The 26,899-nt window shown below is 37.5% G+C and overlaps 1 protein-coding gene across 2 annotated transcripts; it reads right to left on the reverse strand.

Annotated features, from left to right (window-relative positions):
* Nucleotides 1-210: 210 nt before the first annotated feature.
* Nucleotides 211-19,777, reverse strand: LOC108276385 (beta-1,4 N-acetylgalactosaminyltransferase 1). Of its 2 annotated transcripts, none has more exons than XM_017488012.3 (11): nt 19,620-19,777; nt 17,129-17,346; nt 14,271-14,435; nt 11,364-11,470; nt 9,271-9,308; nt 8,882-9,062; nt 8,427-8,528; nt 8,136-8,323; nt 4,303-4,443; nt 1,350-1,587; nt 211-1,214 (listed from the first exon to the last, which is right to left on the reverse strand). In XM_017488012.3, the coding sequence occupies exons 1-11, from the start codon at nt 19,623-19,625 to the stop codon at nt 1,003-1,005; spliced, it is 1,596 nt and encodes a 531-aa protein (XP_017343501.1). In that variant the 5' UTR covers nt 19,626-19,777; the 3' UTR covers nt 211-1,002. The 2 variants fall into 2 exon arrangements, with proteins under 2 accessions (XP_017343501.1, XP_017343500.1); XM_017488011.3 differs by having other exon boundaries at nt 14,271-14,438.
* Nucleotides 19,778-26,899: the final 7,122 nt, after the last annotated feature.

The following is a 26,899-nucleotide window of genomic DNA, read 5'->3' on the forward strand; positions in this document are numbered from 1 at the left end:
GGCATTGTTTAGGCCATGTGTCAGGTTTAGGAAAATGTTCTTCCTGAAACTTCCTGAAAATTAATTCACCATCCACTATTAACAGTTAGCTGGGAGAAGTAGAGCCACTGCAAGAAACCACACACAATAGACGTTTTCTTAATTACAACCATGATGAAATTCATGGACACAAACACTCACAAGATATAATAAATATCTAAATAATGAATATATAATAGATATAAATTAGTGTTTATTTAACTCAAAATAAGTTAATGTGATTACAGATACTGTTCAATCAATTATCTTGTAATTTCAAGTATTTATTTTTTTAAATTAGACTATGTAACTTACATAAGTCATGGTTAATTTTTAACCAACAGTGGGATATAAGCCAAGAATGATTTCACAGTTATTCCAAGGAGACAAAGGTTTAACAGATTTATATATGTTTCTTAAATTAAACAGAAAAGTATACATTACAAACCATAACAACTAAAGATACACAAACAAAACTCACTTAAAAAAAAAAAAAAATCTTGATGCAATACTGTCATCCAGTGGCTGATGTTGAACATTACTACACCACATATAAAATAGCTCTTTAAAAACTAACATCCATCCATCCATCCATCCATCCATCCATCCCACCCTCCATCCATCCATCCATCCATTTTCTGGACTGCTTATCCTATACAGGGTCGCAGGGAGCCCGGAGCCTATCCCAGGGGACTCTGGGCACAAGACGGGGGACATCCTGGACGGGGTGGAAGAATTAACATTCATTCATTCATGTTAAGTTGCGTTATCCTGGTCGAGGTGCCGGAGGATTTGCAGCCTAACCCGGTATTGAAACCTAAAAATGTGCTTTCCTTCACTTCCAGAGTATGTGGTGTAGGAGTTATTTACAGACCTGGTCATGTTTGGTCCTCATATTTACACATAACATGATGTCTTAAGGAAGTCTAAAGAGAAAGCCTAATTTAGGCATAGCACATTGAATAGTCCAGTTTAGGATCACAGTTAACCATTACTAGTTAGACATTTGAAATGGTTCTTGAAGTAAAAAAGTACATTTTGGTTGCTCGAGTAGTTGGCATAACGGAACTTAGCATAGGCCTCATCAGTTTCTGATTGTCCCCATGGCAACATCCCTTTGATCTTTGATGCATGGTTGATTATAACATCATCACAGGAACCCACATGGAGAACACCAAGGCCATCGATGAAAAACTCTAGAGTGGGAGGAGATTTTCATGAACATTAACGTGAAACTTTTCCAGTCACTTAATCAACAGCATCACATCAGATATTGTAGATAATCATCAATAAATGTGACAGACTTTTTAATTCGACATGAAAATGCTTACCTATGTGTGCGACCCGTGCCAGGAGAGGGTCAAAGCCAACTTGTCGCACCTTGTCAGTACGCGCCATGAAGAAGTTAATGACGGCATCTGTGACCACACAATTAGGGAAGCCCTCGAGAGCATGATAGAAGCCTCTCCTCATGTGTAAACAGTCTCCATCTTCTCCACCTTGTTCTGTCGAAATAATATGGCGGTAAGTGGCAGTGTATCCTGTCACCTCCCTGACTGCACCTCCAACCTGGGTGCATGCAAACAAACACACAAAACACACTTAAACTACAGCGCATGAAATATAAAGAAGGGTCACATTCATATAAACAGACATTGTGTGTTGACATCATCTTGTAGGGTCTCAGGCATACTTGCTCTTGCTGGTAACAGTGTATTCATTTCTTGATGTTTTGATTAATAGCATTTGAAAGAGATGATGACATTTAGCAAACCTGTAAATGATCCTACTTACGTTCTGCCAAAAATAATGAAATTTCAGATGCATTGTAATTACGTCCGCATTATAATTATTAATACTATTATAGGTCAATCAGTAAACCGCAATTTTTTATAGTCACAAATAGTTTGTAAAAATGATCATAGTTAGCATACAATGACAATAGCAACAGCAGAAAAATCTCGTGTATAGAATAAAATTCATGATAATGGACATTAAGTTACAATCGCATTTATCTAAAGGGTGAGGAAAAGGAAATTGTCTGTTTTTCAATTGGTAATTTAATAAAACTTTGAGTAGGTGCATTAAATGGCAAAGGCACTTAACTGATGCTGTAAATACACTTCATAGTTTAAAGCAGGGGTGCAAAACATACAGCCTGATGATTCCACGCGGCCCGAATGCAGTAATGTAATGGAAATGTAAAGAATTATCCATACACAGATGCAGTTACTTATATATCCACTAGAGGTCCTTTTGTCAGCATTCTGAGGCTGTACGGGCCTATTATGGTTACTTATAATCTTTGGTAATTTCTAAAATGAAAACGTGGGTATGTGAAAAAAGTCTCAAAGAAATGGAAGGTGGATTCTGAATGCCTTATAGGTCCAGAAAAATGTACAGCAGAATATTTCTTGTGGGAAATAAAAAAAACAAAATTTGTTTAATTTGCTCCCAGCTACTGGCGGTCTGCAAAAAATGTAATATTCGACGGCATTACGATACAAATCATGCGAAGAAGTTCAATATACTGGCCAGGCATGGACAGATAAGGTAAATGAGTTGGCTGCAGCACTTAAAAAAACAACACTCAGTTTTTACTCATAGTCAGGAGATTAACGACGTTGCTGTGAAATCCAGTTATGTGTGAAGTGGTGAAATGATAGGTCTGGTCTTGTGTATTAGTTTTATCCATCATGTTGTGTGTTGGCCTAATCCTGCCTATTACGGCGGTTATATAAAAATTTACCTCAGAATTCCATTTTGGGTGATAAATAAGTGTCAAGTTCAACTGTTCTTATTGTTCTTGGCTTGCCTAAGGTGATATTTTAGCCAATGTGGCCCTCTACCCCAGGTTTAAAGTGTGTGCAAGACAAACAAAAACTTGTGGCAGTATCATTATATAAAGATATTTGGGGAACAGAAAGAACTGAAGTAAGTATGCATTATACTGCATTGAAAACACTGGGTGTACATGCAGCATGTAAATTTTCATTACCAGTCCTTCTAGATCAGGTTTTTTTTGTGGCAATCACAGAAATGAATGCAAAAATCAAGCAATATTCGGAGGAGCTTGCAATTTTTTTTTTAACAATTACCGCAGATTTGGGACAAGACTCATCATGTGACTTCATCACAACACGCATTCCGTCAAAGCCCTCTTCGATTCGTGTGCGTCAAACATGAGTACAGCTAAAAGGTCGCATTTACGAACAAACATCACTGCAAAAGACCATGCAGAATCGTTTTGTGCAATTGCAATTTCATCAATTCTAGAAGCTTCCACAAAAAAAAAAAAGCGCTCAAAATCAAGCATTTTTGTCTGCATGGACTGCCTTACATTGGATATCTGTGTAGGTAGGAACTGATGTCTGTTTTACAAACAGTGCAACCACTCCTGTAGCATTTATCAACATGGAACAACCATTTTCATGAAATATATCATGATTCTGTGGTATATTATTGGTGATTTAATCTACAGCAATGAAGCAGCACAGTGACAGGATATACAACACAGATGTGTGGCAAACAAGCATCAGTTGAAAGAAAGAAAAGAGAGTGCAAACAACAAAGCAAAGAAACTGGTTAAAGTGATGCTTGACCATGAGCACTCGATCTCAGGCTGCTACTTTGTTTATGTAGAATGTAAGCAAATTGACAACTACACAAGAAAGATTTATTTAGCAAGACAAATTCTTACCTATGGAGGTTAGGATTGTTCCATATTTCCAAATGAATAGATTACGATCCACAAATAAATGTAGCAAGATTCACAAAAATTAAAGAAATTCACAAATAAATAGAATGAGATTTCAAATAAATAAAATGAGATTTGCGAATATTTTTTTTTCTTTCTTTTTTCCACAAATATGTTTTTATGTCACACACCCAACTCTGGCATTCATTTGTGAATCACATCCTGTGAGTTTGTGGATTGCTGCACATGTTTGTGGATTTTGAAACATTTCTAGTGTCAAGAGGGCACACAAATCCACAAATAAATGGACACCGACCGCCCACCTTCTACTCAAGCTCACCAATAGTGGCACGTTCTCGCTCCAGCCAACCAAATTTTGTTTAACAATCAGGGCGGGGACTTGTGAATTAGTTTAATTTTTGTGAATCTCGCTACATTAATTTGTGGATTGTAATCTATTTATTTGGAAATATGAAACAATTCTAACCCCATACTAAACATGGAACCCCATACTAAACTAAACATGACATGGATTATCAGCATAACCCAGAGAGTAAAAGGCAAAGCAAAAGCCAACGTGTTCTTACCAGGTCTAAATTGGTGCTCTCTAACACATCCACCATTTTCTCCAACTTTGTGTTAGAAGTGAAGATAAAGTCATCATCCACCCACAGCACATACTTAGTCGTCACCTGAGAGACAGCCAGATTACGCCCAGCAAACCAACCCTGTGGTAGAGTTTAATAGGTTATTTAAGAAGTTCATTAGTGAGCTTTAAAATATTTATTCCATTCATAAAACCTACACTGACAACCTGATCAAAATCTTTAATGGTTTAATGTATGGTGAAATACTATTTTTAAAAGCTTTAAAATGAAGGTCATCAACCGACATGCGGCACTGCTTAATGTCTGTAACAAGCACAGGTTCAGAATGGAAGCAGTTAACATTACACCAGACCTTAAAATTTGAGACAAAGTCTATGACAGGCTAGTAACTACAGTGAACAGGCTAACCAGGAACTAGCATGAATAAAAAAAATAATAAAAAAAAAACACATCCATTTTAAATAACCTGCCCAATTTTATGATAGACTTAATAAACTGTCAATTTAATTAAAAACATAATTTATAATCAGTTCATTTTAATGTTAACAAGGTGTTAATGAACACAATTTGCATGCTGCTGCAATGAGCTTGCATGTAGCAAGTAGGGATGAAATGGTACTGGTTTCACAATAAACCATGATAAAATTCCCAGACGGTTACTATTACCGTGTCAAATTTAATTATTAAAACCATGCGCAATTATCATGATTTGTAAAAACTGCGGTAAATGCTGTCCACACACACCCAGCATGAGTCTGACGCAGGCGCAGCATGAAACGTTGTTTTTTTGAGCGTGAGAACATGGCGGAAGGCAGTGACGGCGCTCGGGAGAATTTCCAACCTTCCAAGAGGACCAAATCTGAAGTGTGGTCATATTATGGATTTTATAAAAATGCTGAGGGTAACTTAATGGAAGATGGTAACCCTGTCTGCAGAGCTTGCCAGAAGAAAGTCGCTGCGAAAGGGGGCAATGTGTCCTGCTGAGTCATCGTCGTGACAACCATCCATCACTTTATAATGAATTCAAAGTACGTTAACTTTTAGCTCAATGCATGAGTTGGGAGAAAAGTATGAAGAAATTTAAGTAGTTGGACACAACTGGGATGAAATAATTTCAATTGTCAGCACATTTGAACAATACCGTGATAATACTGATAACAGGTGATCGTTTTGGTCACGATAATCGTGATATGAAATTCTCATACCGTTATATCTAGTAGCAAAGCAGCTTCTGGCAAAAAAGATTGTTGCAGTTTGCGGTGGCCATGCTAGCCTACCTTTAAACAAGCTAGCTATATCCAATGCATTAAGATATTACAATTCCTACAGACTACAACTAATTGTAAATGAACACAGTTTACATTAGCTTAGTGCTCCAATTGCAATTCTTTTGTTAATTGGCACACTTCAGTTCACAGGCTGTGGCCACGAACTACGAGTTAGCATGAAGTAGCTAGCTGGCTAATTAACCAGTGTTTCTTTGAAGCAGACAGACCATTGCCTGCTACTTAAAAAGGACATTAGATGTTTGATAGCCTACATTCTAACATGCTGGCTACCAAAACAATGGTGAGATATAATTATTTTTTCTCAGTATATGGCAAGACAGAAGCAGAATTTGTTAAACATTTGTTAGGATAGCAGTTGCATGTACCGAATTTGCCAGATAAATCTACTAAATAAAGGGAGATGTTTAGCAGCGCAAATCTCATTTGATGGCAGAGATAGAGGCTGGCTGAAGAATTGTGCTGCTATAGTCAGAAATTACTTTTATAATGACATGAAATTGTACCTGATAAAATTCTCAGTGAGTACATTGGAAAAAGAAAGTACACCCGTCACAATACAGGTACGGATGCAAGTGCAGGTGTTCAATGTTTATTTAAAAATATCAAACAAAACTGAGACCTAATCTAAAGGCAGGGTCAACATTCAAGCAAGGGTCAGGTGACGATAACAAACAAGGTGAACTAGGGCTGGCAAGAGCAAAACCAGACACTATATTAAAAAACAAAACAAAACAGAAAGACAAAATCAATGAATCGAAGGTTTGGTATCAACTGGTACAAATGACACGGAGTGTATACTTCACAGTGAGTGCATGGAGTGAGAGACCTTTTATACTGTGAGTGTAGCTGTCACACAGTAATCAAGTTGAGTGTGGACCTGAGAGAGTTTGTGCTGGCTGGGTGTTGTAGTCCTTGGCAGCTATGTTTGTAGCCCACGCTGTATTCTGGGAGTTGTAGTTGGATGCCAGTTCTGGCTTAGACATAAAAACCACCCTCCTACAATTCTCTGTTTTTATTTATCAGGGCCTAAATAACAATTGTGTGGTTCTCACCAACTTCTATAAACTTAAATTTATGAGCAGCAACAATTCTCTGAGGTCATTGCTGATGCCCTGCCTTCTTGGCATGATAAACACTGCTTTTATAGAGGTAGTCACACTTCTTTATGATTAACAAATCTTGTGCATTACATTAGTAATACCTGGCTGCTAATTTCTCTCTTAATGATTGTGGATGTAAGAAGGGTGTACTTATTTCTTCCCACTTCAACCAGCAGGTTTCTGAATGTTGCATTACTTTTTGGAAAAGAAAAAAAAGGCTAAATATTAAAATCAGTTGTGTTTTTTTGTTGTCACCTGAGGTTTTTTGTTTGTTTATAGAAGCTGGTGAGGACCACACAATTGTTATATAGGCCCTGATAAATAAAAACATAGAAATTGAAGGAGGGTGTACTCTCTTTATCCCATGAATGTATGATAGGGGTTGCATAACTACAAATTTTTACTTGTAGTTTGTACTAGTATTTGTCTGACTGCATTGTCTGGATGGTTTTTCCGCCATGCTCAGCTCTGGCCTCCAAAAAACTCGTCTGGATCAGCCTATTTGAGCTGGCATGCGCCACTGATCTGACTCTTTGCTAGCCGAGAGGGACTGAATAGTGATGTGCAACCTGCGGCTCTGAAAGCGTTCTTTCACACAGTACAAGGATTTTATAGAAATTCTATTTAGTATTTAGGATGACAAATATAACCGTGGGAGGAATTCTTTAAGAATGAGAAGGAGTGGGATTTAAAAAAAAAAAAAAAAAATTTGTTAATGGTTCAATATTTCAGAAGGAATTTCCGGTGTAATCTTGTGCTGTTGGCTTCATTTCTTCATGGCTTTCTTAGCTACTTTCTTTACAGTCTGCCTACATGTCCTTACTGTCTACATCAATGTATTCCCATTGCCCAGACTAGTCGACATCCCCACAGCGGACACTAGTGAATTTAGTTGACTATCCCCTAGGCTATGTGTAGTACCACAAACCATCTGTTAGCTTGTGCACTTTTTTATATCGCTTTTCTGCAGCACATTGCACTATACAGTGTGTGCCTGATAAATTACATGCACATGGCAGTGTGTTTGTTGACTGCAGACAATGAGACTACTGGCATGGTTACTGACTTGACAGTTAATAATTTTCTAAATTATTCCACCTTTGTCAGGACAGATCAAAAATAGTGTTTGTAATTCGAGTCTGATGTGTTAATGTGTTTGTAATTCGACACTATTCAAACACAGTTTTTTAATATCAGGTCACATAATTTATTTGCTCGCTCTCTCTCTCTCTCTCTCTCTCTCTCTCTCTCTCTCTCACATTCATTTTGGTGAAATTAGGCATGACTATGTTGAGGAGACATTTTAAAATGAAAAGTATTATATTAAATCCACTACTCATCCACGTCTATTTTTATGATAATCCTTTGTTTTATTTTTCATTTAAAAGTTTATCTTATGCTACAGAACAGTGAAAATCTTTACCTTTTTGAAAGGCATGATGTAGTGCTCTATGTAAGGGCCAGTTACAGATTTAGGATGCTCGCTGTCATCAGCTATGACTATCGTGACTGTTGGATAGAACTGTCGAATGCTGTCGATCAAATCCTGAAGCTTGTCATAACGCAGAAATGTTTTTGTAGCAATGGTCACAAGTCCACCTATATTGTATTCTAGAAGAGGAAGAAAAAAACAAAAACAAAATGAAGCAAACATATTACTCATTTTTAAAAGATTTGATGTGCTTCATTACATATCAAGACCTGTGTGAATTACCTCCTTTAGGTCGAGTAGGCCCAGGATCATAGAGTTTAGGAGTAATTGCATGTCGTATTTTAATGGTGAAGGCTGCTTGGTATCCATCAGTCCTGAACTGCACTGGTTTATAAAAGATAAGGATTGGTTTTCCAAAGAAATGGGATTAATAAAGGACAACCCTGCAAATCTAAAGAAAATGTTTTGATGTACAAAAATGGCATTAAAGTTAAAACTTTATATAGCAAAAAAAAAGTACATGTTGAACTCAAAGCAGAAATAATAATTCTTATTTCTTCGCCATCTGTACATCAGAAATCATCTCATGCAAAATACATAAGCATTTCTACCATTTCTTGAGACATGACAGTACAGTAGAGTAGAAGTGTGCATATTAATCAGTTACCTTGATAACATATAATAAAAAAAAATCATTTCAATCAGTTTAACACCCTCAGTTGAACATAGCAGCTCACCTATGTCTGCAGTATTGGGATGAAAAATTGTATTTGTATAAGTGATGAACTGCAGCTGTCTGTTAAGTGCAGATAGAAGTGGGCTGGAGAGGGTCATGTGCATTTTTCCTTCCCCGCTTATGTTGACCTCATCCACCAAGGCTGTTACGTCAAACGTGCCCATGCTGGCACTTAAATTTACCTGCAACAAACAGGGAAGTACATTTCGGTCAACATTACTATAGCAAAGCCGCTCTATATGATAAATACAAAAGAATTGCTTCGTTTGTATACTGTATAAGATAAAATCCTATGCATAAAATCCTGTATTTATTGAAATGTGTTCCTGATTATAATCCAAAAGACATCAATCACAAACATATTGGAAGAAGAACAATTGAAAAACTTACTGAATAGACGGTCTGTGACTTAAGTTTCAGACCCAACCCTTAGAACACAGAAAAACAAATATTTATTACAAAACCGAATTTGTTAAGAAAACTGAAATAAAATAAAACAAAGAAACACAGCACTCATCTATGCTTTTAAATGCAAACAGACAGCTATAAATAAATATAATCTGAGACCATGTTAATCACACATTTTCAGACCAATGATTTCGCTTCCTACAGGAACGAAAGAATGAATACTCTAAACATTCTGAATCAACATAATTTGTATTACGAACACATATTTTGTCTTGCAATCAGTTCTCCAATAGTTTGGCATAAGGAAAAGACAGGTCTCCATCTGCCCGTGTGATTTGGAATATACATAAGGAAAAGACAGGTCTCCATCTCTCCATCTTATTTGGAAGGTAATAAGGGTTCAAACTAAGTGAGGCATGTTGTTTATAGGGGAGAAAAATCAACAATATGGGTTCATGTGAAGTGGTCCAACACAAAGTACACAACACTCTTAAGCCGGGTTCACACTATGATTTTGGCCACGATTTGGTCATCGGAGACAAATTTTGAGAATCCTAAAAGATCCCTATAATTTCAGGCCAAAATCTGTAGTCTTTGATCGCTAGTTTGACATGTTCCTCGACAGCCGATTAACGGCCGCTTCAATAAAATTTTTCCTGTGATTCGCGCCTCGACTGTTGTACAGTCTGACATTAATGACAATTGAGATCCTACAGTGTGACATGGCTTACAGAAGGGATCATATTCGTACAGTCTGACAAACAACAGTCGCAAAGGACTATTCAAAATCAGTGTGCACCCGGCTTTCGTTACTCTTACCACCCCAAAGTTGATTATTTTGCAAAAAACAGCATGTCCCAAAGTGTTTTTTTCCTCTTATACAACAGTAATTTCACAACTTTTTCAATTTTTAATTTGTTAATGTACGACATGTCATACCTGTTAACTATTTATAGCTCAGGTTTATATATTGTGCTTTATTTATATGACATGTGCAGCCTGGCCTCCCCTAAAATTTTGTTAAATTGCAGCGATGAAAATGTTTCTATATTAAAATGTAGAAAGGTGTCTATATTATTTATTACTCTTGCTGAAAAACTGGACAATGCACTAGTTTTGTCCTGCCCCAGATGCACGGCTTCGCCATATGATGAGTGGGAGATCTCTCAAAAGGGGCTGAACCTCATAACCAACTGCCAATCACTGAAACTGTAAGGAACATTACTGACATCTCAAACTTCGACATATCAGCGCCAGTCAGACTCCAAGTGCTTGGAGCTGCAGTAGTAGTCAGTAGCCTAATCCATAACAGTTTTACACAACTTGTATAGCTTGTTATTATAATTGACAAATATAGTAAATAAATTGTAAGTATAAAGTTATGTTTGATTATTGGTTTTTGTTTCGGATTTGTTTAATTATAGGACGATCCAGCTAGCTGTCACTACCTTCTTTGGTGAAATTTAGCTAGCTAGTTAGCAGCTTAGATGCTTTTTAGTGCAACGCTGCTAATTTTATCAACCGGATTTTGGAAAGGTCTTTTGATGTTCCTATTTATGAGGAGAGACTGAGAATTAAACAGGTGGCCAGACCAACAGAGGAAACAGATAAAACTGAACATACACAGATATGTACTTCAGTCACAGACACCTGTGCTTCCCATCTTTCATTACAAAAAACAACAACCAAAAAAAGTAACACCAATCACCACTGATTTATAGTCACATTTAATTTTGCTGAACATCCACAAGACAAGTTATTTCCTGTTATCACTTGTGTTATAGCAGCCATACACAATTATTCACTAACCAACTTCTCGCTTTTTTTCTTTCTTGACATTAATAAGACAAAAAAGGCAACTTGTCATGTTACTTAAAAACAAGAAAATGCAGAAGAAGAACACGTCTTCTGTTCTCAAAAATTTCCTATGCTGGTAAACTTAGTGACTATTACAAAGTGCTGACACTGGAGACTTCGTCCATAAATGTTAAATGTCATAAATGTACTGTATTTGTATACAATCCCAAAAACATTAATGATCTATTCAAAGACATATTTGTAACCGTGGTTCTCACCAGGAATTAAAGTAGACTTTTTAGGCCGGACGTCTACACCCTGGGTGGGGTACTGAAGAGGAATGTTTGCCTCAGCAATGATGAGAAGGTTTGCTGCTGTATGTGATCTGCAAGGACAAAAAGTCATCAGAAGTACTTGTAAGCAAAATTTAAGAGTACCCTGTTCACTGTATGTAAACACATTACACATCCGTCCATCCATTCATTCATGTTACCGCTTTATTCTTTAAGGTGGTTATGAAAGCCACACAAAATTGTGGATGCTGATTTACAGCTACAGTGCCCTCCACCAATATTGGCACCCTTGGTAAATATGAGCAAAGAAGGCTGTGAAAAATTGTCTCGATTGATTAACCTTTTGATATTTTGTTTAAAAAAAAAAAACCCACAAAAATGCTCTGCTCTCATGGATATCAAACAATTCAAACAAAAATAAATTGTTAAATATGTGTGCCACAATTATTGGCACCCTTTTAGTTAATACTTTGTGCTACCTCCCTTTGCCAAGATAACATCTCTGAGTCTTCCCCGTTAATGCCTGATGAGGTTGGAGAATACATGGCAAGGGATCTGAGACCATTCCCCCATACAGAATCTCTCCAGATCCTTCACATTTCAAGGTCCACACTGTTGGACTCTCCTTTTCAGTTCACCCCACAGGTTTTCTATGGGTTTCAGGTCAGGGGACTGGGATGGCCATGGCAGGACCTTGATTTTTTGGTCAGTAAACCATTTTTGTGTTGATGTATGTTTTGGATCATTGACCTACTGCCTATTTTAAGCTTTCTGGCAGAGGTAGTCAGGTTTTCATTTAATATCTGTTCATATTTGATAGAGTCCATGATGCCATGTATCCTAACAAAATGCCCAGGTCCTCTGGCATAAAAACAGTCCCAAAACATTAAAGAGCCACCACCATATTAACCGTGGGCATGAGGTACCTTTCCATATGGCTACCTCTCTGTGTGTGCCAAAACCACCTCTGGTGTTTATTGCCAAAAAGCTCTGTTTATCTGACCATAGAACCAGATCCCATTTGAAGTTCCAGTATTGTGTCTGGTACACTGAACACGCTTGAGTTTGTTTTTGGATGAGAGTTTTTGTTTTTTCTTGAAACCCTTCCAAACAACTTGTGGTGATGTAGGTGACTTCGGATTGTAGTTTTGGAGACTTTCTGACCCCAAGACGCAACTAACTTCTGCAAGTCTCCAGCTGTGATCCTTGGAGATTTTTTGACCACTCGAACCATCCTCTTCACAGTGCGCTGAAACGATATAGACACACGTCCAATTCCAGGGCTGATTCATAACATTCCCAGTTGACTGGAATTTCTTCATGGTGGAAATGGGCATTTTCAATGCTTCTGCTATTTTCTTATAGCCACTTCCCATTTTGTGAAGCTCAACAACCTTTAGCTGCACATCACAGCTATATTCCTTGGTCTATTTGGCCTATGCGTTATCTCATATTTATACTCCGTCATGATTGAACAAGTTCCTGTTCCTAGTCACCCAGGTGTACTAAAAAATGTAAAAGTATCAATAGGAATATACTTCAAATATATTTTTCTCATATGGATCCATAGGGGTGTGTGTGTGTGTGTGTAATTAATATATATATATATATATATATGTGTGTGTGTGTGTGTGTGTGTGTGTGTGTGTGTATGGATAAACCTGTGTTTTGTTTGCAATTGTTTGACATAAATGATAGTACAGTATTTGTGAATTTTTTACACAAAAAAATGCAATAAAGACATTTTTTCACAGCCTTCTTTGCTCATTTTTACCAAGGGTACCAATATTAGTGAAGGGCCCTGTATAGGCAATTTTGAGTAGCCAATCCACCTACCTGTAAACTCCTGACAAATAGTAACACAGACTCAAACCCTCAACCCTTGACCTTAGAACTAGTCTATATACAAAGCCTTTTAGGGTGTTTTCAGACCTGTAGATCTGTGCTTTGATCTGAAAAAGGGACTTACATCGTTACAATGTTGCATTTTCTCCATGGCTTAGTATGCTTTCACAAGGAAACATTTCAAAGCGTACCAAAATGTATTTATGCAAGCTACATGTATCTAAATGAACTGAACCAATGGAGAAAATGCACCACATTCCAAAACAAATGCTCCACACAATCCAGGTGTGAACACGCCCTTAGTCTGGTAAACAAATGACCGTACTTTACAGTATGATGTCAAGATCTGACTCCTACACTCAAAAATCTAGTAATTGAATTGAATTGAATTCAATTGTATAGCGCTTTTTACAACAGGCATTGTCTCAAAGCAGCTTTACAGAAATATATAAACACAGGATACAGATTTTAAATGTGTGAATTTATCCCAGTTGAGCAAGCCAGTGGCGACGGTGGTGAGGAAAAGACAAAAAAAAAAGGGGCTTTGACCCAGAGCAGGTTTCCTGTTTATGAACATAATTCCCGGCCCACATGACTCCACATACCGAAGTGTCCTTGGCCAAGACACTGAAGCCAACTTGCTCCCGCTGTTAAGTTAACACCTTGCATGGAAGCTCTGCTACCACTGGTGTGTGTGTGTGTGAGAATGGGTGAATGAGACACAGTGTATAGTGCTTTGTAAAACCACTAAGGTTAAAAGAAAGTGCTATATAAGTGCAGACAATTTACCATTTAGAAATAAAAGCAAGTATAAAGACATAGTTTTCACTGCCATATTTAGAATTTATTTATTTATAAATTCAATGCAAATCCAATCAATAAATATCTCTTACTTTTACACAGTATTTAATTTGAATTGTAATAGTAGAAAAACTCACCATGCATAGGGTTTTCACACAGTAGAAAAACCTCGGTTGAATCACTTGGTATCATAGGGAAAAAATACTTCAAACAAAGCTTGCTGCTGGAAGCTATTCATCACCTCACCTGTTCATGAAGTTGTTGTACTCATGCTGTCGGCGCTTCTTTATTTCCTCCAGATCTGCGGCTCTGAATGCAGAGTGCAACTCCTCAGCACCAACCCGAGGAAACAACAGGTCACCAAAGGGCACATTAAGATTCCATGTGTCACCTTCACAAACACATGCATTTCTTCTGTGTAAAATGAAAAATATTTTTAAGTGCTGGTAGGAGAAAAAAGGCAACATAACTGATACTGACAAAAAAAAAAAGAGAAAGAAATGAACGCATTTTAGAGGAGTTAACAACACAGCTTTACAAATGATTATGATGCACATCATTTTCTGATTTCATCTTAAATCATGTGCATGTTTACACAAATCACATGGCTCCCTTTGCAACATCATGCTGCAAGTCTACAAAAATGAAGGACACATGTGTGGTTTGTAATACCCAAAAGGAAATGTGTTAAAGAACAGCTAGATGACTTCCATCCATCCATCCATCTTCTATACCGCTTATCCTTTTCAGGGTCACAGGGAACCTGGAGCCTATCCCAGGGAACATCGGGCACAAGGCAAGGTACACAAGGTACACCCTGGACAGGGTGCCAATCCATCGCATCACATACACACTCACACACCCATTCATACACTACAGACACTTTTAGATATGTCAATTAGCCTACCATGCATGTCTTTGGACTGGAGTAGGAAACCGGAGTACCCGGAGGAAACGCCCGCGACACAGGGAGAACATGCAAACTCCACACACACAGGGCCATGGTGGGAATCGAACCCCAGGTGTGTGAGGCGAACGTGCTAACCACTAAGCCACATCTAGCTGGGCTAGTCGTCTAGCCCAGCTAGACGACTAACTCGTAAAATGAAATGTGTTAAACAACAGCCCTCACTCGCTCTCTCTTGCTCGCTCACTCTCTCGCTTGCTCGCTCTCACCTCACTCACTCACTCACACACACACACACGAGAGAAATGTAATACGGGAAATAACTTGGGAACAGAATGCAAACAAAACATAAAAACAAAAACCTGGTAAGCCCCTTCAAAAGGAGGTCTTCAGCAGCAACATTATGAAGTCACAAAACTCTGTGCTATTTTGCATAAAAAGGGAACTCTCGTCACGAAACTTTTATTATTCATCTTTATGAAACTAGTGATATCAAGAACTCAAGCCTAAAGGTATAAAAAAACAACAACATTATCACCCATGAAATCACGGTCAACACTAAGCACATCACAGTGTCGTGTTTTCATTAAAATGTCCACTAATATTAAGTATCTACAATTTTTTGCACAATATGACTAAAGGAAATAAAATCTTGTGGGTTATCTATCTGGTGCATAACCTTTGCTCCTCCGCATTGTACTGTACTGTGGAGGGGAGGTATTTCGGAAACTCAGTAACTCACAACCGGCATTCCACAGGGGTCAGTTCTGGGTCCACTCCTCTTTTCTATCTACACTACATCTCTGGGGCAAGTGATTGAGTCTCATGGCTTCTCATATCATTGCTATGCTGATGACATCCAGCTCTATTTATCCTTCTAGCCTGATGATCCATCCGTCTCTGCACGTATCTCTGCTTGCCTGTCGGACATCTCGGTCTGGATGAGGGAACACCATCTTAAGCTCAACCTGGCAAAATCTGAGCTTCTCGTCATCCCAGCCTGTTCGTCACTCAACCACAACCTCACTGTACAGCTCGGCTCAACTGCACTCAAGCCAAGCAGGACGGCCAGGAACCTTGGGTGGATTCTCGATGACAGCTTGACCTTTACAGACCACATCTCAACAACTGCACGGTTCTGTATGTTCATCCTATACAACATCAAGAAAATCAGACCCTACCTCACCGAACAGGCTACATAGATACTAGTCCAGGCTCTTATTATCTCAAAACTGGACTACTGCAACTCACTACTCTCGGGCTGCTCGGCCAGCTCCATCAAACCCCTCCAAATGATTCAGAATACAGCAGCATGCCTCGTCTTCAACCAGCCCAAGAGAACCTATGTTACACCCTTCTTCAACTCCCTCCATTGGCTTACTATAGCCGCCCGCATCAAATTCAAGGCCTTGATGCTCACCTACAAGACCTTGTCTGGAACAGCACCCCCCTACCTCAACACTCTCCTGAAGGCTTATGTTCCCTCACGCAATCTGCCATCAATCAACGACCGATGCTTAGTACTACCTACTCAGCGTGGCTCAAGGTCCCTTTCAAGAACCTTCAAACTAACTGTTCCTCAGAGGTGGAATGAACTTCTAACCTCAATCCGGACTGCAGAATCTCTCACCATCTTCAAAAAACAGCTAAAGACCCACCTCTTCCATGAACACCTAACCAACCCATACAAAAAATAAATAAAATAAAATAATTTACTCTGGCACTTATATCTCTACTCTGCGCACTTTGCTTCTTCTGTAACTCAATTAATGGATTTTGTATGGTAGCACTACTTGTATTGTTCTCTGCTTGATATATCGCTTTGCTTCTATTTTCTCATTTGTAAGTCTGGTTGAAAAAGCGTCTGCTAAATGAATAAATGTAAATGTAATGTAAGTCAGGCTTGACAATTCTGTCATAAATGTAGATGAAAACAACATTCTCACACAAAACAAGGCCATTGGACTGAAACTGCACATGAACTTTATGAACAATAAAGTAAAATTTTCACAGCCTTCTTTGCTCATATTTACTGATGTGTCAATATTGGTGAAGAGCACTGTGTGTGTGTGCGCATGTATATAAAGAATCATAAACGATATGTTTTATATCTTCACGAAGTTCATAAATATTTTATGGATACCTACTCTCTTTGACTAAATGATGTTCATCAAGTGCCATAATAGAGTCTACTCACCGTGCTGCAGTTTGTTTGAGGTGGTAGGGAATACGTTTGTCACTGTTCTTCAACTGTTCATTACGTTCAAGAAGCTTCTTTATGGTGGAGTCTAGACTTTTTTGACTGTGTATCACAGTTGGAGCTCTTGGGGTATAAAGAAGACATATAACAGCTACCAGTAGTAGTAGCATCACAAAACCCACCAAAACCTTCACCCTCCACACATGCATGATGACCTGTAGATCACAGAGATGGAAAAGCATATGGATGTTGTACCGGATTTTCAGATCATCAATTCAACAAACACACACCTGTTGTGATGTGTACAATGGGCCAGTGACCTATTAGCCAGAAAAGTGTTACAGATCTTCAATATTAAGACTCATTTCCTATTAATACAGATAACAAGCCATCATGAAGCTGTGTTAGATTAGATATGTTGTATCATATATTATATTACAGTTCGTTATCTATGGGAGGTAATTAAACCTGAAACGGAATAATATTCATGTGTAAAAGTTTATACCATAAACTTTAAAGTGCACCTATTATAGTTTTTCAAATATTAAACACCTTTCCTGTAGTGAGTTATATAGCTGTTTGTGAATGTAAAAACGTCTGGAAAGTTTCCAAAGTCAAAGCGCACGACAAACAGAGTTATTGACTTCCAAACGAAGGAACCAATTCTGAAGAGCTGAAACGAGCCGTTAGTGATTCCAGACTTACTTCCAGTACTAACCTACGTAATTTGGTAACAAAAGACCCGTCTCTGATCTTCATTGGCAGCTCGTGAACAGACAGAGCTGAAACTGGATATGGTAGTGAGCATTTCCTTTTCGACACACACTGACAGCGGTAGACCAATCACAACAGACTGGGACATCTGACCAATCAAAGCAGAGTATGTTCTCTGATAGGAGGAGTTTAGAATGAATCCTTTAGAACGGATCATTGAACAAGTCATTTGTGACACTGGGGTGAAAAAAGGTAATTCTGCAGTTTAAATTATGGGCACGTTAAAGTGTTTTATGACTTTGGATGAATGTTAGTCTGTTGTATGAGACCTTTAAAGCAAAATCAGGCAAGTTTCAAAACCATAATAGGTGCGCTTTTATATATTATATATATATAAAAAATATTTGAACACGTCAAATTTTTTTTCAGTAAATATATTTCCAACGAGGTTATTGGCATGAAATTTTCACCAGACATCAGTATTAACTCAAGAAATCTGGAAATATAAAGAATTCACAACATTAAAGTCCATAAATAATGTTATGTGTAATAAAGTGGAATGACACAGGAAAAAAAGGATTGAACATGCTAAGAAAAAGCAGTTCTCCAAGGCAAGGTAAGGCAAGGAACCAGCTGAAATCCGTGAGTAGTTAGAAAGTAATTATACCTCCTATCTGTGCAAATTAATAATCAGCTGAGTTAGTAAACTGATGGTCTATAAAAAGGCTTTTCTTTACGAAGGTGTCACAAAAGAAACATCCCATGACCTTCGCAACCTTATTGTTGCGAAACATATTGATGGAATCGGATACAGACGTATATGAAAACTTCTAAATCTTTCAGTGAGCACCATTGGGGCCGTTATACGCAAGTGGAAGCAACATTATTCCTTCATCAACTGGCCATGCACAGGAGCTCCTTGCACGATTTCTGACCAGGGAGTCAGAACAATAGTCAGAAGAGAAGCCCAATATGTATGTATGTATATATATATATATATATATATATATATATATATATATATATATATATAATGTGTATATGTGTGTGTATATGTGTGTGTATATATATATATATATATATATATATATGTGTGTGTGTGTGTGTGTGTGTGTGTGTGTGTGTGTATATATATATATATAAAATGTATACACACAAAAAAAAATCGAAGTCAGTGAAAATGGAAAAAAAAATAATATATAATATTTCTATGACAGTTTTTTGACATGGGCATTTTTGTCCTCTATGAACCTATGCGAAACTTTATTTTTATTAATTTACGTACAAGGATTAATTCTATACGTGTGATGGTAATTTCAGCAGATGTTATGTAGCACCAATCTTTTGCGATGTACGGAAATCAGAGCTAAATAAATAACTAGGATATTAATCATCTAAACAAATGTATTTTACATGAAATGAACATTTCTTTTACATTATCCCCACAATCTAAAAACTGATAAAAGTAACAGGAAGGAAACTTATTGAGAGGTCTAACAAACTATTAATACAATAAACTTCTTAAATAAACCGTTAATCTTAAATACACTTCTTAAACGTTAAATGTTTTTAAAAAACTTACATCTAGAAAGAAGCTGGCTTAAAGAAGCGTGTAATTAATTCTACACACGTGTGTTGGTCATTTCAGTTGGTACTTACATTTAGCACTTTAATTTAAACAGTGACCAATAAAGCGGATGTTCAGAGCTACAAAATGTCGCTATTTTAAATAAACAAATAACTTTTCATAATCCAGACATCAATCTCTTCTTACCTTCATATTTATGACCGTTTAATTCCGATTTTTATTCCCCAGCATTGCTCACAGAAATCCCAACCAGCAAAAACTCAATTCACGGAGGTGGCGTCACCTGTTACTGCGTCCCACTCACTCACTCACTCTCTCTCTCTCTCTCTCTCTCTCTCGCGCGCGCGCGCGCACACACACGCACGCACGCGCACTTTAATTATGACAGAACACAACTATTTATTGAACGACATATTGCAACTATTTACACACACTGTTTACACTCGCGAATGCAAACAGCTTTCCTGGTACATGCAGAAAATGTGACATTAAAATATGTACTTACACCGTTTCGTATTATATTATACTATATGAGCATATGCTACTGTATTATTCCACTCATGGAGTCTTTTATTTATTTATTTATTTTTTATTCAATAACTACTTTACACATGTCTACAGGGAGTTTGGCTTCATCACCTAGACATCAATACAGTAGCTCCTTATAGCAGCTAGTTAAAATAACCCCTCCTCAGCATGTCTTTCACACTCATTTACCCCACCATGGGCACTGCTGCAAACAGTTGTCACTACACTGTCGTTGTTCTTTACCCCTAGTATGCATGGGTACACTTAAATGTAGTCTGGGGTGAAGTGCGTTTTGTAGCCTACTTTTTATTTATTTAGGCACTCGAACATGGAGCTGCAGACACTAAACTGAACCGAACTGATGGATGAACGAGAGAGAGAGAGATACTGTAAAGCCCGTCTACCGAGAAAACAGACAGGTTAAGAGACCAAGAGAGACCAATGAGGGCGCGCGCGGTGTCTCTCTCTCTCTCTCACCATGTCTCTCCAAACCATCTCTCTCTCTCTCTCTTTCGCTCGCTCTAAAAAAAAAATAATAATAATAAAAATAAATAAATATTAAAAAAAAAAAAATTCCGGGATATTGTATATAATTCACAGGCGTCAGGGAGCCGTTATGAAAATGCGGGACACTCCCGGAACTTCCGGGATGTCTGAGTTGAGCTGTGATTGATCGTTAATGAGAATGAAGCACGCGGTCGTGTCAGGGTTGCCAGATCTGCGTGCAGATAAAAAAAAAAAAAACTTCAATGAGTGCCTTAAGTGCAGAATAATATTATAAAATGCATAGCCTATAAAAACATGAAACATATAGCCTAGCTAAACGAATAAATAGGCTATAGAGACAGGGAGGAATTAAACTTCCTTCGTCCTTATCCTAATCCCAACAGGTTAGCTAAATATCCTGTTTTAATAGGCGAATACATCTTTGTTTTTTCTTCAATACAACCGACATTCAGAATGCAACTGATAGGTAATCATTGAAAAAGCAGGTTACATGTTCAGTCTACACTCACGGTGTTGCCAAGTCTACAGGTCGAGCCACTTTTGCCTCTTCGTTTAATTTTAGGAAAATTTTCTTGACCTCGGTTTGGAGGTTTGCATTTTTTGCATCTAAGTCAAATAAGCTGGGAACAAAACCAAACAGCAAACGTACAAGCTATTACACATACATGTTCTGGGGTTAGCCTACTGAGTTACAAGGGTGCCATGAATCAATACCCTTACTGAAGTTTTACATTTATAACCACATCATTATTCACATGAAATTATGCCATGTCATCTTTCATACATTGTTCTTCTGTAGCAGGTTTTGTAGTGCAGTCACAAGATCTCTCAATAACCATAAGGGAAAAAAATCACAAAATGAAATGATCCTTTGTAATTACAGCAGCCAAAATGCACACAGAATGGGATTTCAAGGGGTTACATGGATTTTGTTGTCACAATATTTGCAACCTTTCCCATTGGGTAGGGCCGGAGTGGGACCCATTTTCAGCCCAGCAGTCAAATGCCCAAGAGCCCTGACAACAGAAAACGGCACTTTTTAATGCATGGTCTGATCATGCGTTGATTTAAATTAAAATCAGGTGTAATTAACTTAGTTATCAGCAGAGAGAAGATAGTTTGTATATATTGTAACCCTAGTTTTGACAGGTATAGGTCAAAGGTCAAAAAGATACACATTCTAACTCTCTATATCTAGATCAAAGGTCATGATCATAAAAATATGAATAGTTATGTTAAATCTGGATCACATCATTCGTGACCATATATGGTGCTGCCATGTGTGTTTTTCCGCCCCACACGTTGCGCACACCTGGTACATCTTTTCACATAGAATATGAAACTCTCTGTGGTAGGACATAAAAATATATATAGTTTTGTTAAATCTGGTTCACATCCAAATCGTGACCATACCTGGTACGACCATTTGTTCCCCCCCCACCCCACCCCACACACACACTGACACAAATTGCATAGTCATGTTTTTCCTCTTCACATAGAATATGAAGCTCTCTGTGGTAGGTCATAAGAATATATATAGTTTTGTTAAATCTGGTTCACATCCAAATCGTGACCATACCTGGTACGACCATGTGTATCACACATCCAAACAAAAATATGACGCACACAAACGCACTTTATTTTCACATTATTTAAAAGGAATTTAAGTGTTATGTACTAAATTACCATAATTATGAGCACAAGTTGTTAAGTTGACAATCATTTTTAAAATTACGTTTCTCCATTTAGATTGTCTGCAGTAGAATGCAGTCTTTTAATCCAGGAAAAATGACTGCCTTTAAGTTTTATAACAATAGTAAGTAAAATCCAGCGTGATTTACATTACAAATCTCATACGTAACATCTCTGCAGGATTTATAGACGGTAAAGCACTGAATGAAATGAACAATATAGACAAAAAATAAACACTCTGTGTCTACTACTTTTATCTCTCATAGAACTATCCACAGTCCAAAGGCTGTGGAGCTAGAAGGCTACGCGTGCGAATGACAAAAGATTTTAAAAAATAAAATAAAAAATGTATCAATACATGAAATTAGATTACACAATGTAGTTGAGGTTTACATGAATAAGCAGAAATGTAATCATGCTTATCTTTCCTATAGCACAAATGAAAAGCCCTCTCTAGATGAACAGATTTGTCAAATGAAACTTTTTCCTTCTTTTCCATTGCTACGGTAAACTAAAGAGTGGATATTCAAATGACACTGCTAAATATGACTAGCATTAGCTACGTGTACTAGTGCAAAATAGTCCATCAAATGTATTAGCCGGTGTAGCCTATACACGAGTCCACTATCGGTCATATCGCAACTGAGAACATGCCCCAAATTCATTGCTTTAGTAGAATTTAATGGTAAGTGAAATGATAATCACATTGTAATGACCTTAGTATTTGTTCAGTCTACAGGTCCTCTAACACTCTGTTAAATGAATAAATGTAAATGTACTACAACGTAAATTTTGTTTTAAATCAATTAATGCAGAAATTACACACAATATTAAGTTGATGTAATTATCAACATTATTATGTCAACACCACTCATCAAAATAATGTGTACAACTTTAAATATTTAATTAATTCAATAAATTAGAATTTTTATCTTGCAACCACACATTAAATTTAGATTGTGGGGGTTTGTTTTGTATAGCTCCGCTGTTAGAAAATACACGATGGTTGAATGTGAACATAAATGAGCAGAATGTAAGCTTGTGAAATAAATTCAACTTTATTGATTGCACTTTTTGAGAAAATGGCATGACTTTGAATAAAACTTTACTGAAATAAATACTCTAAAACATTGATATACCCGAAGAAATGTAAAAAAGAAAAAATAATTTAAAAAAACTTTTTACATACCTTCTAAATAGGTCCCTTTAGGAGGTAAACGTTTTAAAGACGGTGTTTTATAAGAAACGCGCGTATTACATGCCTTCTAAACCTAACCCTTTAGGATGTAAAATGCTGCTTAAAAGAATCGAGAGTTTTGTTTAAACTAGAAGACACAATTTCCGGGGAATGTCTTGTAGGCCTATACACAGTGTCCTACACATCTGAGGTGTGTGTGTGTATGTGGGTGTGGGGGGGTGTGTGTGCGTGCGTGTGTGTGGGTGTGTTAGAGAGAGAGAGAGAGAGAGAGAGAGAGAGAGAGAGAGTCGAGTGTTTCCTGGGGGTTTGCTTACCAGACTGCTTACAGTGTGTTTATGTTAATGAATCAAGGTACGAGTCGTGTGTTTTAGGGTTTAACGATCCCTACCAATGTGTACATTTGTGGTTTAAGTGAATCTTTGTTTCTGAAATTACTTCTGTGGTAAATATCAGTTTGTGTAACTAATCTATCAGAAAATACTAGACCTGGTGACTGAATGTGGTAGATGTATTAGAATTTTGGACGTTATGCATGTGTAGCTCCCTATGTGTATGATCTATGTGTAATCCTTCTGTCAAGAAATGAGCAGACTGAGGTTTGTGAAATAATTGAATTGTTTATTGGCTACTTTGTTGAGAAAAACACTGTGATGTGTAAAACATTTCTACAGTCCTTCAAGGGTTAGGAGGCAGAAAAACATTTAAAGACGGTGTTTTAAAAGAGTCGTGCATTTTGTTTAAACTATAAACAAGATTTCAGAAAATGGTCCGCCAACGAGGATACTTACACAGAACTGTCGCTAAATACATAAGCTTTCGTCTATGCTTTGACATCCCATGTCCCAGCAGTACATTTATGACCTCTGATGACCATGTGGGTGTGCAGGGGGGTGGGTGTGAGAGAGAGAGAGACACGGGTGTTCTTTCGGGGTTTTTGCTGACCAGAATTCTTACAAATGTGTTTGTTAACGAATTAAAGGGAGTCGTGTGTCTCAGTGTTAAAATAGCGGTTAAGACGTCGTAGTGGGTGTGGGGGGTGTGTGTGTGTGTGTGTGGGTGTGTTAGAGAGAGAGAGTCGAGTGTTTCCTGGGGGTTTGCTGACCAGACTGCTTACAGTGTGTTTATGTTAATGAATCAAGGGACGAGTCGTGTGTTTTAGGGTTTAACGATCCCTACCAATGTGTACATTTGTGGTTTAAGTGAACCTTTGTTTCTGAAATTACTTCTGTGGTAATTATCAGTTTGTGTAACTAATCTATCAGAAAATACTAGACCTGGTGACTGAATGTGGTAGATGTATTAGAATTTTGGACATGTTATGCATGTGTAGCTCCCTATGTGTATGATCTATGTGTAATCCTTCTGTCAAGAAATGAACAGACTGAGGTTTGTGAAATAATTGAACTGTTTATTGGCTACGTTGTTGAGAAAAACACTGTGATGTGTAAAACATTTCTACAGTCCTTCAAGGCTGTATGATATCGTTGTTCTCTTTTACTGAAAGAAAGGTCAAAACCATCGGTGTTATTCGTTGTGAAGACTGAAGTGACAATATGTCTGAAGAAAATGAAAATATGTATTACATATCCTACCTGCTAACCAGGTTATTTTAAGGGTGAAAAAACCTTTTTTTAAAGACGGTGTTTTAAAAGAGTCGTGCATTTTGTTTAAACTATAAACGAGATTTCAGAAAATGGTCCGCCAACGAGGATACATACACAGAACTTTCGCTAAATACATAAGCTTTCGTCTATGCTTTGACATCCCATGTCCCAGCAGTACATTTATGACCTCTGGTGACCATGTGGGTGTGCGGGGGGGTGGGTGTGTGAGAGAGAGACACACAGGTGTTCTTTCGGGGGTTTTGCTGACCAGAATTCTTACAAATGTGTTTGTTAACGAATTAAAGGGAGTCGTGTGTCTCAGTGTTAAAATAATGGTTAAGACGTCCTAGTTAAAACACAGAAGAAACTCTGCAACTATCTGTTACTATGTCTGCTCCGAGAAATCCTAATACCCTTAGAAGATTGCTGTGTATTCACCAACAAGAGGACCTGTTGAAATGAGAGAGGACCTGACTTTTGCTCCAAAATTTATTTTATTTTTTTAAAAAGCAAGAGGTTAGATTGACAATTTATTAATGAAGGTAATGTAAATACGTTGTTGTTTAACCCTGAGCAGGGCGTCAACAGCTCCAAAGATCGTGTCTTAAGTCCGAGGGTTTAGTTAGGAGGTAGAAAAACATTTAAAGATGACGTTTTAAAAGAAACAAGTGTTTCATCCTTAATGTTAAAAAAGAAAAATGGCTGTACTCCAATATGAAATAAAACGGCGGAGACACACTGAGTACATTTCTGTTCCACAGTCTATAAGGATCCCCAAACTTCATGTAGTGTGGAAAAATATATACACCCTCCGTGACTACGTTACTTATGGTTTAAACATTTTTATTTTGTGATGGCAGCAAGACAAAACGGTTGTGCATTTGGTATGTGGTGATTTTAGAATTAGGCCCCAAATGTCAAATATGTTTGTGTATGGTTTCGTCAGGCAAAGATCACGATGGTATGGAAAGAGTATACAAGAGTAATTGGGGTGATCTAATGCTTAGGACTTGTACAGTACTTCAGCTCGGGAACGTCCCACCATGGCGTTCAGAGAGGCGTTATCTATGGTACACGTATATATAATATAGATCAGATCACCAGTCTGTCTTTACCCACTCCTGATCTGGGGTGGGTGGAATGGGGATATCAGTTCGGGCATATTTCCAACAGAACAGAATATTAGACATTTAGTGTAAAGTAGTGAAAAAAAAAAAAATCTCTGAAACATTTCAGTGAAAATAGTGGTCCATATTTAATGCATTATATTAGAAATGATAGTACAGTCTTTGTTGATCAGTTACCAACTCATACTTTATAATAATTTGTTTAGGAGCATCTGAATCTGGCAAATAACTTTTATTGCATTTAGGCATACAATAAAAGTTAATAAAAAAATGAGGACGAAATGACTTGTGCACTACTGCTGCGGATATTAAGTCAAACCATTTTGTTCAAACTTCAGCATGACCCATAGAGAAGCAGAAACCTATGGCACCTTATGAATACCATGTGAAGGATTACGTTGACTCGTCCCTTACAGTTACAAAGACGTGTCCTTGTGCAGGATCACCTTCGCACCAGCATCGGACCCCTCTTCTCCCATTTCAACGTATAAGAAAAGGCAAAATGTAATATAAGATGTATTAGAATATATTTATAAAATATAACACATTATGAGGAAGAAACATAAAATATTATTTAACAAGGTCTGCCGTTCAGCCCTCTTAACTGTAAGAGCATCATCAGTATTGTACGGCAGTTGGGGAACAGTAGTTAGCTTTCAGATGTCAGATATAAAACAACTTTTTGAGTCACAGTGCCAAACTACCGGTATTATATTCGGATCCTTCTTTTTCAGCATGAAGGACCGGCATTTATTTAATAGACAGATGGTACAGCCATATACTTGGTCAGAGGATTTAGGAATTTCTTTG

Source organism: Ictalurus punctatus, chromosome 15 (genome assembly GCF_001660625.3).
Source record: "Ictalurus punctatus breed USDA103 chromosome 15, Coco_2.0, whole genome shotgun sequence".
Lineage (NCBI taxonomy): Eukaryota > Metazoa > Chordata > Actinopteri > Siluriformes > Ictaluridae > Ictalurus > Ictalurus punctatus.